General features: G+C 45.7%; 1 protein-coding gene across 3 annotated transcripts in view; it reads left to right on the forward strand.

Moving 5' to 3' along the window:
- SLC37A3 (solute carrier family 37 member 3) overlaps positions 1–8759 on the forward strand; it is an 87758-nt gene extending 78999 nt beyond the window's left edge. For all 3 annotated transcript variants that reach the window (XM_078343632.1, XM_078343634.1, XM_078343633.1), the window contains 2 exons: positions 4227–4366; positions 7274–8759. In XM_078343632.1, the coding sequence (XP_078199758.1) occupies positions 4227–4366; positions 7274–7376 (243 nt within the window). In that variant the 3' untranslated portion in view covers positions 7377–8759. The remainder of the gene's footprint in view (positions 1–4226; positions 4367–7273) is intronic.
- Positions 8760–14617: the final 5858 nt, after the last annotated feature.

Consider the following 14617-nt stretch of genomic DNA (forward strand, 5'->3'; position numbering starts at 1 on the left):
GTTGATGTAGATGCCACCCCTCATCATCATATCTGCCCCTCTTAAATCTAATCTGCATTCTCTTCTCTTTCTTCCCACTCTTTTCTGTTTATTCTTTTCTTTCTTCCCTTGCTCAGCAAGAGTGATATTTATTTAAGACATCATGGCTGTTAAATGTTTGCCTCTGGAGATAATTTTTCAGCCAGGTGCCCCTCTGCCTGTTGGCTGGTCCACAGTGATGGCTGGCCATGATGGGAGGGGATGGCCTGCTACCCTCAACACTGAACTCCCTAACGTGGGTCCAGGCCCAGGGCTCATCACAGCTACCCGCTTTGACCTGCAACAGAATCATGAGTTGAAAAACCATCCTAGTGCCATAATAGGCTCAAACAGGGATCACTCTTCATCTGGTCAACCAGAGCCAGGCCACAGGCTGCATGGCTTCTCTCAGTGAGGCTCTCATTCTCTGATCAGTGCGTGGCTCTTGCTGGGTGTCCCACTTTACTTCTATAGCAAAAAAGCCATTTTACCTCTGTTGCCACTTTCACAAAACATTCTCTTGTATCCACTCAAGTGAAAGCTGTGAAGTGTCCTCGTTCCTCCCTCACAGAGAGAGCTCCTAGCCTTGCAGCCCTGCGTGTGTCTGTCACTTACCAGCAGCATGCCAGGACACTGCAGACATCCAGGTTCGGAGACTCGTCTAGGAAGCCATGCCCTGTGTGGGTGAGGACAGGAGAGTGCTGCCTCCAAGTGTTCCTGTTTTCCCTTCCCCGTGGCCGCCAGGCACAGATGCTGCGGGGAGAATGCAGCTTTAGCAACAAAACATCCAAATATACTTATTTCCAAAAAGAGCAATGCAAGATGAAGAACAGAGCGCTGTGTGGATGATGTCCTGTGTGAGGACAGAACACAGGAGGAGGTTGAGTGGAAATAAGGTTTCACTTCTTGTCCAGGAGTCAAAACTTAGTAAACACGACCAGGTCTCCAGATCACAGTGAATTCCAAATCCCAGTGGACGACCCACTTATTTCAAACATGTTTGTAACATTATAAAGCACAAGGGATGGGTGAAATGCACAACCCTGGGACAATTTGGGGCACTTAGATGTGAAATGTTTGGAAATTGCTTTCATTTTTCTCATCAGAGCCATCCCGCGGAATGGGTAGTAAAGAGACTTAGCCCCATTGAGAGGCGAGGACACTGAGGCACAGTGAGATGGACATTCGCATCGATTCCAAAGAGCACAGACTTGGTTAGCACAACTGGGCTTAGCCCCTTGATCTGTGTGTGATTTCTGTCACACTGCCCTTTTTTCACTAAACCTCTTTCACGTGAGAGATGAAAACAACACATCACCAATAGGACCCGTGCTCTGGGCTGTTGAATTAAAGTCGGAATGAAGTTTACTGAATTTACATGCCCTCCCCTAGCACTCTGTATATCCCATTTGGAATTTGTGCAAGTCCTAGGAGCAGGCTCCCTCTCTGCAATTGCTCAGGACTGAACTCCGCTGGTGCTACCCACACCTTCCCAGACCCATTCCTGCCAGCATCTGCTGCACTTCCCCTTGACCATGTCACTTCCCATCAGACTGTCTCTTCTTCTCACATCTCCCTGACTATGGGTTGGGAAAAGGGAATGCTAGGCCCTGGGTTCCCTGAATGTCCTGCCCTTCATGCCACATAGTATGGAGTGCCTACCACATGTTAGGTTCTTTGCTAGACCTGAAGATACAAAGAGAAGGCACAGCTGGGACCACACCACCCTGGATGTGCCTGGCTTCAGAAGCCAGGCGGAGTTGGGCCTGATTAGTACTTGGATGGGAAGAGGCATAGGTCCTGCCCCTGAGGACCTGGAGTTTAGTGCTGGAAACAAATTAGATTCCATCACCCTCATTCAGCACCCCCTCTTCTCTTCTCTTCTAAGTCCTGAACTGTGATTCTTTTTTTTTTTTTTTTTTTTTGAGATGGAGTTTCACTCTTGTTGCCCAGGCTGGAGTGCAATGGTGCAATCTTGGCACTGCAACCTCTGCCTCCCAGGTTCAAGCAATTCTCCTGCCTCAGCCTTCCGAGTAGCTGGGATTACAGGCATGCACCCCCATGTCCAGCTAATTTTTATATTTTTAGTAGAGACAGGGTTTTTCTATGTTGATCAGGCTGGTCTCGAACTCCTGACCTCAGGTGATTCGTCTCAGCCTCCCAAAGCGCTGGGATTACAGGCGTGAGCCACCATGCCTGGCCCCTGAACTGTGATTCAGTTCAGTAAACCTCTTTGATGTAAGAGGTTTACGTGAAAACCTCTCATTGTCTCTTCCATCTGCCATCTTCTGGGAAGCACTCCCTCGTCCAGCGAGTTGAGCACTGGCTGATAGATACATTCCCACCCTCTTCACTGCCATCTCTGCATCAAGGAATTGCTCAGCCATGTTCAGTTCTTAGTGAAGGTGCCTCCCTTTGCAGGGCAGTGATGCTTACTGGACTTTAATCATAAGAGGCTGTGCCTCCTCCAACCTTCCTGCTCAAAATCCCTCAAAATCTCCATCTCTCATCCTCCAGTCACTCTGAGGCTACCTTCTCCCCATGGCTGGCCATTTCAAAGATGTGCCTTATGTTAATAATAATGTATTGTATATTTTAGAAATGCTAAGAGAATACATCAGGTGCGGTGGCTCACACCTGTCATCTCAGCACTTTGGGAGGCCGAGGTGGGTGGATCACTTGAGGTCAGGAGTTCAAGACCAGTCTGACCAACATGGTGAAATCCTGTCTGTACTAAAAATACAAAAATTGGCTGGGTGTGGTGGCGGGCACCTGTAATCCCAGCTACTTGGGAGGCTGAGGCAGGAGAATCACTTGACCCCAGGAGGTGGAGGTTGTAGTGAGCCCATATACCATTGCACTCCAGCCTGCGCGACAGAGGAAGACTGTCTCCAAAACAGTATTGGAGGTGATGGAAATGTTAATGGGATTGATGTAATCATTCCACAACATGTATATATCTCTCAGAACATTACATTATACCCATAAATAACTGTCAGTTTAAAGAAGGATATTTTGGGGGGAATTTTAATAAACAAAAACCCCACAAGAATGTGCCTTGTCTGATGGAGACTCCCTTTCCTGTATTTTCTTACACTGCTCCCAGGCCTGCTTGGCCATCGCTGCCCATGCTGCATGCCTTTTCCACTCTCCCTTTAGCGTGTGAGGCAGGGCAACCAGGTCACATGTGGGGCTGCTCTGGGCCTGTGCGCTCCAGCCTCAGCTAGGCCCTGTGACATTCAGCAGCCACTGAATTCTTCCTCTGTGACATGCCACTGTTGAGCCGTCAGAGTCGCTCCTGGTCCTCTCTTTCAAAGCAGATGACTTCCTTTACTATCTTTTTGGGCGAGTGTGGAGCCATCTTCCTTCCTCACCCTAGAGACTCTGCTCTTTTCTCTCTCTCACCCTCCCCTCACTTCTGTCTGCATCATCCTCACCTTGCCGGGCCTCTGCACTCTGTTCCCTCAGTCCCTTCTGCTCAGTGATCCCTCTGCATCCTCTCCCCTCTTCAGTCCCTCCAGAGTTTCTCTCTGTTTTCCAGGCTGGAGTGCAATGGCACCATCTCAGCTCACTGCAACCTCTACCTCCCAGGTTCAAGCAATTCCTCTGCCTCAGCCTCCCGAGTAACTGGGATTACAGGCATGTGCCACCTTGTCAGGCTAATTTTTGTATTTTTTGTAGAGATAGGGTTTCGCCATGTTGGCCAGGCTGGTCTCGAACTCCTGACCTCAATTGATTTACCTGCCTTGGCTACCTAAAGTGTTGGGATTACAGGCATGAGCCACTTCACCTGGCCCCTGCCATTTATTTCTGCTGCCTCAAGCTCCTCTAATCTAAAAGACAAAAGCCACACATCCAAAGGAAACCCCAAACCTTCCCCCTCACTCCAGCCCTCTCCCTTCATCATTGTGGCCACCACTATAGCCTCATTTGGACCCTCCCTTTGTGGCCTTCAGCTTCTGGCTGTCATCCATCCTGGCCCCTCCACTAGCCTTCCAGGGGGTCCCTGTCTCCTCTCAGATGCTCATCATTCTCAGGAACAGCTTTGAGAACGTCACTTGTTCTGCTCAAAATGAAGTGGGAAGTCCTCAATTTGGCTTGGTCTCCTCATCCCAGTCCCCTCCTCTCCTTCCAGCTGCTTCTCTAATTGAACTCTGCTCCTGTCAAACTGGCTCTGTCCTTACATATACCCTATGTTCTTCCCCCAGACCTCTGCCCGGGCAGGGAGTATCCTTGCCTTCTCATCTGAACTTCAGTGCGCAGCTCACGTGCCAGTGCCTTCACGAATCCTTCAGCGATCCCCACAGCCAGGTGCGATGCATGCCATCTCCTCTCCAAATTTCTCCAGGTATGCTTTTGGAAGCCCCTGAAAGCATGTGGCTGTATTACTACTGTCAGGTCTATTTCTAGCTTTAATCTCCTCAAGGATTGGAAATATGTGTTTTTAATTTTATCTACCTCCCCGGCCCCACTCCACTGTCTAGCATATAGCTGTGCATTACCGCTGGTCCGTGAGTCTGAAGGGGCTTAGTGGAGATGGTGCTGGCTGTCACCACTGGGCACAAAGGCCCAGACTGCTGGCCCACAGCTCACAGAGCCACTCCTGGTATGTTTTGTCTAGCCACTCTAGAGGTTTTGGGTTTTGTTTTTTCAGTAGTAAGATATATACAACATTTAGTTTTCGTTGTTGTTCGGTTTTTTTGAGATGGAGTCTCGCTTTATCACCCAGGCTGGAGTGCAGTGGCATGATCTCAGCTCACTGCAACCCCCACCTCCTGGGTTCAAGTGATTCTCCTGCCTCAGCCTCCTGAGTAGCTGGGATTACAGGTGCATAACACTACACCACCTAATTTTTGTGTTTTTAGTAAAGACGGGGTTTTGCCATGTTGGCCAGGCTGGCCCCAAACTCCTGACCCCAAGTGATCCTCCCTCCTCGGCCTCCCCAAGTGCTGGGATTACAGGCGTGAGACACTGGGCCTGGCTGTTAGATATATATAACATTTTAACCATTATTAAGTATACAACGCAGTGGCATTAGTTATATTTCAAATGTTGTGCAAACATCACCGCTGTCTATTTCCAAAACATTTTCATCACCCCAAGAAGAAACTGTGCCATTAAGCAAGAACTCCTAGGCAACTCCACCCTCTCCCTGCCCCACCCCGTGCTAATCTCTTATCTAATTTCTATCTGTATGAATTTGCCTATTCTAGGTATTTCCATAAGTACAATCATATAAGTACAATCCATAAGTACGGTCCTTTTGTGGCTGGCTTATTTTGCTTAGCATAAGATTTTTCAAGGTTCGCCCATGTTGTAGCATGTGTTGGAACTAATTTTTTTTCGAATTGCTGAGTATTGTATTGCATGGATATATCACATATTATTTATAAGTTATTCTAGACACTTGGATTGTTTCCACTTTGGGTTGTAGTGAACATTGGCCTACAAATATTTCTTTGAGTCCCTGTTTTCGATTTTCTGGGGAATATACCCAGAAGTGGAATTGCTGTATTGTATGGTAATTTTATGTTTAGCTCTTCGAGCAACCCACTGTAGAGTTTTAAAAATTCAAATTAATTAACCACTTTCAAAAATGAGGAATTTCACACAAAAATTAGATTTTTTTCAATTTCTTTTTTTTTGAGGTGGAGTCTTTCTCTGTAGCCCAGGCTGGAGTGCAGTGCAGTGGCAGTGGCATGATCTCAGCTAACTGCAATCGCTGCCTCCCGGGTTTAAGTGATTCTACTGCTTCAGCCTCCTGAGTAGCTGGGACTACAGGTGCCTACTGCCACACCTGGCTAATTTTTGTATCTTTTGTAGAGACAGGGTTTCACCATGTTGGCCAGGTTGGTCTGGAACTCCTGACCTCAGGTGATCAGCCCACCTCAGCCTCCTAAAGTGCTGGGATTATTGTCATGAGCCACTGTACCTGGCTGAGATTTTTTTTCAACTTCTCTTGACACTCCTGGGTTCACCTACAATGATATGATCTGCTGGGGATGAGTGGGAACTGCCGCCTCTAGATGGGGCATCTGGTATCCAGCTCGACAAGGGCCTTACCCAGCCGGCATCAGACATTGGTTCCTGCCTGGGCCCCGCTCCGAGCCTTTGCCTCAATCTCCTTCTTTCATGAGGTCTTCCAGTCCCTTCACACAATCACTCCTTCCCTATTATGTTCATACGCGCTCATTATTTGTTTACATCCCAGACCTCTCTCCATCTCGACTGTGATAGTCTGAGGGCAGGGCACTTGTCTTTTCATCTCTGATTTACCCAGGATCAACAGACGCGTTGTTGGTGCTCAAAGTCTTTGTCAAATTGAAGTTTTAAATTGGATAGCTGAAAGCCAGGCATCATGGTTCATGACTGCAATCCTAGAGACTCAGGAGACTGAGGCAGGAGGATCTCTGGAGGCCAGGAATTCAAGGCTACAGTGAGCTAAGTTTGCACCACTGCACTCCAGCCTGTGTGACTGAGTGAGACTTCAACTCTAAATACATAGATAAATAGATAGATAGATAGATAAATAGGTAGATAGGAATGGGATAGAATAGAATACTGAAGGTTAGGGCAGGACTAATTGGTACAGATACCATTGACTGAATCAAGCAAGTACTAAATTGCATTGTAAAATATAAGAAAAGGGGAAAAAACTAAAATTGGGGAAATGAGTTATAGATTACAGGCAATGAAAGAAGGGCTAACCACTTCCTCATATGGAATATTTCTTCATTTAGGGTTTTTCTTTTAATCACTCTTGGTGTAGTCTCATCAAAGACGTGTAAAAAGTGATTTGTCGAATTGTGCGTTATGTGCCTGTAGTGCCAGCTGCTCTGAAGTTTGAGGCCAGAGGATAACTTGAGCCCAGGAATTTGAGTCCAGCCTGGGCAACATAGTGTGACCCCTGTCTCTAAATAAACAAATTAATTTTAAAAAGGTAGTTTATGGAAAACAGGTACAATATCATAGAACAAATTAAAAAAATAGGATCAAAATGTAATATCTATATACAAATGCAAAAGAATGAGTTTGGATCCCTACCTTACACCATATATTAAAAATTACTCAGAGTGGATCATACATCTAAATGTAAGAGCTAAAACTAAAAATCCCTTTGAAGAAAATGTAAGACTAAATCTTTGTGATAGTGAGTCAGGCAGTGGTTTTTTGGATCCCCACCAAAAGCACAAGCAACAAAAGAAAAAACAGATAAACTAGACTTCATTTAATTGAAGACTTTTGTGTTTCACAGGGCACCAGCAAGAAAGAAAAAAACAGCTCATAGATGGGAGAAAATATTTGCAAATCACATATCCAATCAGGGACTCCTGTCTAGACTATTTAAAGATCTTTAACAACTCAACAACGACAAAAAAGACATGACCCAGTTGAAAAACAGGCAAAGGATCTGAAGACACATTTTTCCAAAGAAGGTTTAGAAATGGTCAGTCAGCACATGAAAAAGCTCAACATCGTTAGTCATTAGGGAAATGCAAACAAAAACCACAATGAGGTGTCACTTTACCCCCACCAGGATGGCTATAATAAAAGAGGTGGAGGATAAGAAGTGCAGTGAATGTATGGAGAAATTGGAGTCCTCACACATTGCTGGTAGGATAGTAAAGTGGTATAACCACTGTGGAAAACAGGTTGATGGCTCCCGAAAAAGTTAAACATGGCTGGGCATGGGAGTTTACACCTGCAATCCCAGTACTTTGGGTGGTGGAGGTTGCAGTGAGCTGAGCTTGCTCCACTGCACTCAGTGGAGCAACAGAGTGAGACTGGGCAACAGTCAGTCTGGGCAACAGTCAGTCTGGGCAACAGAGTGAGACTCGGTCTCAAAAAAAAAAAAAAAAGTTAAACATAGAGTTACCAGGTATGGCATGGTGGCTCACACCTGTAGTCCCAGTAGTCCCAGTACTTTGGGAGGCCAAGGTGGGCAGATTGCTTGAGTCCAGGCATTTGAGACTAAGCCTGAGCAACATGGCAAAATCCTGTCTCTACAAAAAAATACAAAAGTTAGCCAGGCACGTTAGTGTACACCTATGATCCCAGCTACATGGGAGGCTGAGGCAGGAGGATCATTTGAGCCCAGGAGGTCAGGGCTACAGTGAGCCCTGTTCATACCACTGCACTCCAGCCTGGACAACAAAGTAAGACCCTGTCTCAACAAAACAAAAACCCAAGACATAGAGTTATCATATGTTCAAAACACTTCTACTCTTAGGCATATATGCAAGAGAAATGAAAACGTATGTCCACACGAACACTAATACGTGAGTGTTCATTGTAGGATTATTCCTAATAGCCAAATGGCCGAAACAACCCAAATGTCCATGAACTGATAAGTGGATAAATAATATGTGGCATATCCATGCACTAAAATATTACTTAGTTATGAAAAGGATTAAAGTGCTGATACGTACTACAGCCTACACCCACCTTGCAACATTTTGCCAAGTGCGAAAAAAGCCAGTTATAAACGACTACATATTGTATGATTCCTTTTGTATGAAATGTTCTAAATAAGCAAATCTATTGAGACAGAAAGCAGATTCGTGGTTGTCTGAGGCTGGGGTGTGGGGGAGGAGGGAAATAAGGAGTGACTGATGATGGATACAGGGTTTCTTTTGGGGGTGATGAAAATGTTCTAAAATTAGATTGTGGTGATTCTTGCACAACTGTGTGAATATGTTTAAAACCACTAAATAAAAAATTGTAAAAAAGAGAAAACAAAACAAGCAGATAAAAATCACTGAACTGTAAAAGAACAGAAAGAGGACCAGAGAGAAAATGCTACTCATTCCTTTTACATAAATAATAAAATACACAATCCTCAGAGGTGACTGAAAAATGCGCCTGAAGTCATTTACACTAAAGCTTTACAGATGACCTGGCATGGTGTGTTGTTTGCTTTAAAATGCTCCACATACCACCCCGTGCAAAGTGACCTTGGCTGGGGGCGAGATGAAATACAATAGGCAAAACTCTTCATAAAAGCTGGCGATGGGCACATGGGTATTCATGGCGCCGCTCTATTTTTGTGAATGTTAAAGTTTTTGTCCATAATAAAAGTTTAAAAAAGAGAGAGAATGAAAGCATCTGTAATCTGCAGTTCAGCAGTTACGCATCAAATACGATCTGTAGGTGTGCGTGCCTTTGGGGAGCTGTGTGTGGGGGTCTGTGGCTGTTGACAGACACACCTTGGTTTCTGTGAACCTGCATTTCTATGGATGAAGGCAGGGAGGGATTCCTGGAAGGGGGTGACAAAGCCATCTGGGGATGTGTGACTTTGCTAGGGCTATGTAAAAATGACCACAACCTGGGGAGCTGAAAACAACAGCAATTTCTTTGTCTTTCTTTCTTTCTTTTTTTTTTGGAGACCATCTTGCTCTGTTGCTCAGACTGGACTGCAGTGGCATGATCTCAGTTCACTGCAACCTCTGCCTCCTGGGTTCAAGTGATTTTCCTCCCTCAGCCTCCTGAGTAGCTGGGATTACAGGTGTGTGCCACCATGCCTGGCTAATCTTTTTGTATTTTTAGTAGAGACGGGGTTTCACTGTGTTGGCCAGACTGGTCTTGAACTCCTGACCTCAGGTGATCTACCGCCTCAGCCTCCCAAAATACTGGGATTATAGATATGAGCCACTGCGGCCAACCAACAATAGTGATTTCTTCTCTCATATTCTGGAAGCCAGAAGTCTTCAGTCAAGGTGTCTGTCGGGCCAGTCTCCCTCTGAAGGCTGCGGGGTGGGGATATCCTTCCTTGCCACTTCCAGCTTCTGGTGTCATTGACAGTCCTGGGTGTCTGTTGCTTGTAGACTCACCACTGCAATCTCTGCCTCATTACAGGACATTCTCCCTGGATCTCTTCACATATTCTTCCCCCTGTGTGTGTCTGTCTCTGTCTCTGCTTCCTGATCTGATAAGGACCCCCATCATATTGGAGCAGGGCCCACTCTAATTAAGTATGACCTCGTTTGAACTTGATTATATCTGCAAAGATCCTATTTCCAAATAAGGTCACAGTTACAGGTAGTGGGGGTTAGGATGTCAATATTTCTTGTTGGGGGACACACTTTTAACCTACGAAAGAGCAGAAGGCAGGATAAGCAGAGATAGATTCTTGGAGTGTAAATCCAGAGAGATGAAGCCCCAGCTGCCCCCTAGGCAGGCTGCAGAGCACAAATTTACAGTGATTAGACTTGACCTTAACGCATCATTCGCTGGCCAACTTTATTTTTTCCAAACGGAGACAAGCCTTTTCTGGGACCCATTTCCCACTCAGCAGTTTGGACTGAGGAGTGACACATCTAGACCCTTCCATTCAATCAACTCTTTTCACCAGAAAGCTTTTGGGGATAATTCTAATGCGTATTCACTTAAGAAATGTTTCAGAAAAAGCTAGTTTCTTACTCTTTGACACAGACATGCACATTTAGAGTTTATCTTCTGAGCTGGCTGCTAAAGTTGTTTTAGACTCTACAGTTAAATTGACCCAGAAATAATTCCTCGTTTGAAATTCCCTTTGCAATGTTTCTCACTCTGACTCTGACTCCAGGTTACATTGTGCTGTTTTTGCTCTTTAATCTCACACTGGCCTTTGACCAAAGGCAATAAAATCTGACTTCTGTATTAAATGGTACTTGAAATATATATAATGTTATTTGAGTAATCCGGATGTCTGATAATTGCAAATGTATTTTCATATGATTGTTTGAAGAGTTTCATGGGAAAAATGCAAGCTGCTCATACTTCCTGAACCGTGTGAGCTGTTTACTGCTGAGAACTTTCCAGAGGAGGTTGGAGGGAGCAGAAAGCTGAAGAGAAGGGCTGGATTTGGGCTTTGTTTGCCTGGACTCTCTCCACAGTTATCGTCAACCTACATTTCAGCTCCAATCCATAGGAGTCATTTGCAACTCATCTGTTTTCATCTCTTTGCTCCCAGGAGTGTGGAAAAGACAGGAGCAGAGAGGAGCTGAAGTTTTGCAGAGGATAGGGAGGAGGTTGGCTTGACCCAAGTGGAGAGAGGAGGTGGGGGTTGAGAGCAGCTGGAGAGAGCTTTGGCTGCTGGTGTGGGTAGCTGGGATTTTTATTATTTATTTATTTATTTTTGAGACAGAGTCTTGTTCTGTCACCCAGGCTGGAGTGCAATGGCGTGATCTCGGCTCACTGCAATCTCCGCCTCCCAGGTTCAAGCAATTCTCCTGCCTCAGCCTCCTGAGTAGCTGGGATTACAGGGCACCCACCACCATGCTTGGCTAATTCTTGTATTTTTAGTAGAGACAGGGTTTCACCATGTTGGCCAGGATGGTCTCACTCTCCTGACCTCATGATCCACCCACCTCGGCCTCCCAAAATGCTGGGATTAGAGGCATCAGCCACTGCGCCTGGCCAGGGATTTTTCTTTTTTTCTTTTGAGATGGAGTTTTGCTCTTGTCACCCAGGCTGGAGTGCAGTGGCATGATCTCAGCTCACTGCAACCTCTGCCTCCTAGGTTCAAGCGATTCTCCTGCCTCAGCCTCCTGAGCGGCTGGGATTACAGGCGCCTGCCACCATGCCCAGCTAATAATTTGTATTTTTAGTAGAGACAGGGTTTCACCATGTTGGCCAGGTGAGTCTCAAACTCCTAGCCTCAAGTAATGCACCCGCCTCAGCTTCCTAAAGTACTAGGATTACAGGCATGAGTCGCCGCCTCTGGTCAAAAGCTGGCATTTGAACCATTGTCAGTTCCTGAACAGAGATTTAAGAGATTGATGAGCACTGGATGAAATCTTAATCCTCTGTCATCACTGGTACTTATGTAGACGTGGGAGAATAGGAGGATAACAGTATCCAAACAGGCTGATAGTATTTCAAGACCGTCCATGTGTTGCTTGAGTCCTAAGGGCTGGGCATGGTGCTAACAGCTTTATGTGTGTGGGGCACCTGCCAGCTGCCCTGCTTCTCTAGCCTATGTGTGATGGGAATTCATTCTTTTACCTGCATGGGCTTTTCCATTTTGCTTTTCAAAAACCCACATTTACAGCAGACTCCCATTCTCACAGTAAAGCGCACCATAGAATCACTTTACATCGCAAGTCCTCCCCTCTCCTACAGTGCAATTAATCTACTCTATACAGCTGGCAGAAAGTCTGTTTACAAAGAGCTCTGTGAGAGGACCCTTTTCTTCAAAGCGCAGAAACAGAAATCAGAAAGGCTCAGGTTCATTGATGGCCCACTTACCACAGGCAATATTTAATGCAATAGAATTAATTGTACTGCTAGAAAAGACTGGAATGAGGTCCTAGGAGCTTTTTATAACCGATTGAAAGACACCATAGACTCTGCCCCTGACATCCAGCCAGAACCCGCCCCTAGCCCACAGTACAGCCAGGATTTTTTTTTTTTTTTAAACTATCATTAAAAAAAAAAAAAAGATTTTCCAAGGTGAGAACATTATTTCCTTTGTCAGTTTGGATCAGAGTCATATCCCTAACAAGTCAAAGTTGTTCTTTTTAGCCCTTCTGATGATTTGAGTCCGTTCCTTTGAAGCTGTGCTCTCGGTGGAGATGGAAGAGACTCGCCTTTCAGTGTATGGAAACCCTGTTCCCTTCCTGTGAACTGCTGTTCATGCGCACATTTAAATCATTGCTACTTTCTTTTCTGGTGTTACTTTCTGACCTCTTGGTTATTTTCTGTTTTCCGTTGGACTTTTGAATTGCTCCATGTTTTTTTTTTTTTTTTTTTTTTTAAATAGCACCTCAGCCTGTTCACACTAGAAAATGTTTGTCTTATTTTGCATGTCCCTTTTCTCAAAGGATAAAGGGAAGAACTGGCCAGGTATGGTGGCTCACACCTGTAATCCCAGCACTTTGGGAGGCCAAGGTGGGCGGATCACCTGAGGTTAGGAGTTCAAGACCAGACTGACCAATATGGAGAAAACCCGTCTCTACTCAAAATACAAAATTAGCCAGAATGTGGTGGCGTGTGCCTGTAATCTCAGCTACTTAGGAGGCTGGGCAGGAGAATCGCTTGAACCCTGGAGGCAGAGGTTATGGTGAGCCAAGATTGTACAATTGGACTCAAGCTTGGGCAACAAGAATGAAACTTTGTCTCAAAAAGAGAGAGAGAGAGAGAGAGAAAGAGAGAGAGAGAGAGAGAGAGAGAGAGAGAGAGAGAGAGAGAGAAGAACCATTTCTATGAATTGCTGACATCTCTGTGGAGGCTAGCTGCTAAGTGAAGGAAAGCATGGCAATGACTTGGAGGAGATCAGAGGCCCCCAGCCTCCTTCATGCCAAACAACATCCAGATGAGGGCCTCTTGCTTCTTTTAGATCCACGCTCCGAGCCCAGATTATGGTCTTGGATGGCCGTTGTAGTGAGGAGTCTGGCCAACCTAACCCATGTGCCTTATGTTAACTTACAGTATTGAGAATGATCCAAGATGGCCGATCGCTAACATCCCAGGATTGCAGCTCTCAGGGAAGGCGCGGAGAACTAGAGGACGCCACACTTTCGACAAATTCTGGTCTCTCACGGAGCAGAAGATCCCCCAGTGGAGGAAACACACGGGTGGCCAGCACGACTCTCGTGGCTGGCGCAGAGGTTCCACCGGCTCCTCGGCGCAGCAGCTCTCGGAGCAAACAGGTTCGGAGGACCCACACGGGCCCCCAGCATGACACCAGAGCCCGGCAGCGGCTGTGATGGCACCTCAGCGTGGCAGCGCTCAGCGCAGAGTAAACGGGACTGGTTCCCCTTCTGACCGAGGTTTGGAGCCCCGGGAAGGCAGAGTCACCTACTACGGACACAAGAAGGAAGCCAGACAGGAGAATCCTGGGCAGAAAAGCACCATCAGTTTTAACGCCGCTGCTCTGGCCCTGGGAACTAACAACCTGGACGCCCACTCAAGAGACCTAATCTGAAAGTTGGTAATTTCAAAGACGACAGGAGGATAAATTTACAATGACGGGAAGAAACCAGCGTAAAAAAGCTGAGAATACTCAAAGTCAGAACGCCTCTCCCTCTAAAGATGATCACAGTTCCACATCAACAATGGAACAAGGCTTGATGGAGAACGAGCGCCTCCTGATGACAGAATCGCTCTTCAAGGAATGGATAATAACAAACTTCGGTGAGTTAAAAGACCATGTTGTAGCCCAATGTAAAGAAACTAGGAACTTTGAAAAAAGGTTTGATGAAATCCTATTGAGAATAGACAACTTAGAGAGGAGTATGAGTGAATTAATGGAACTGAAGAATACAATACAGGAACTCCGAGAAGTATGCACAGGTTTAAACACTCGAATTGTTCAAGCAGAAGAAGGGATATCAGAGGTCAAAGTCCAACTTAATGAAATAAAATGTGAAGAAAAGATTAGAGAAAAAAGGATAAAAAGGAATGAGCAAAGTCTCCAAGAAATGTGGGACTATGTGAAAAGACCAAATTTACGTTTGATAGGTGTACCTGAATGCGACGGAGAGAATGAATCCAAGCTGGAAAATACCCTTCAGGATATTATTCAGGAAAATTTTCCTAAACTAGCAAAGCAGGTCAACATTCAACCCCAGGTAATACAGAGAACACCACAAAGATATTCCTCAATAAGAGCAACCCC

The sequence above is a fragment of the Callithrix jacchus genome, chromosome 11 (assembly GCF_049354715.1).
Source record: "Callithrix jacchus isolate 240 chromosome 11, calJac240_pri, whole genome shotgun sequence".
Classification (NCBI taxonomy): Eukaryota; Metazoa; Chordata; class Mammalia; order Primates; family Cebidae; genus Callithrix; species Callithrix jacchus.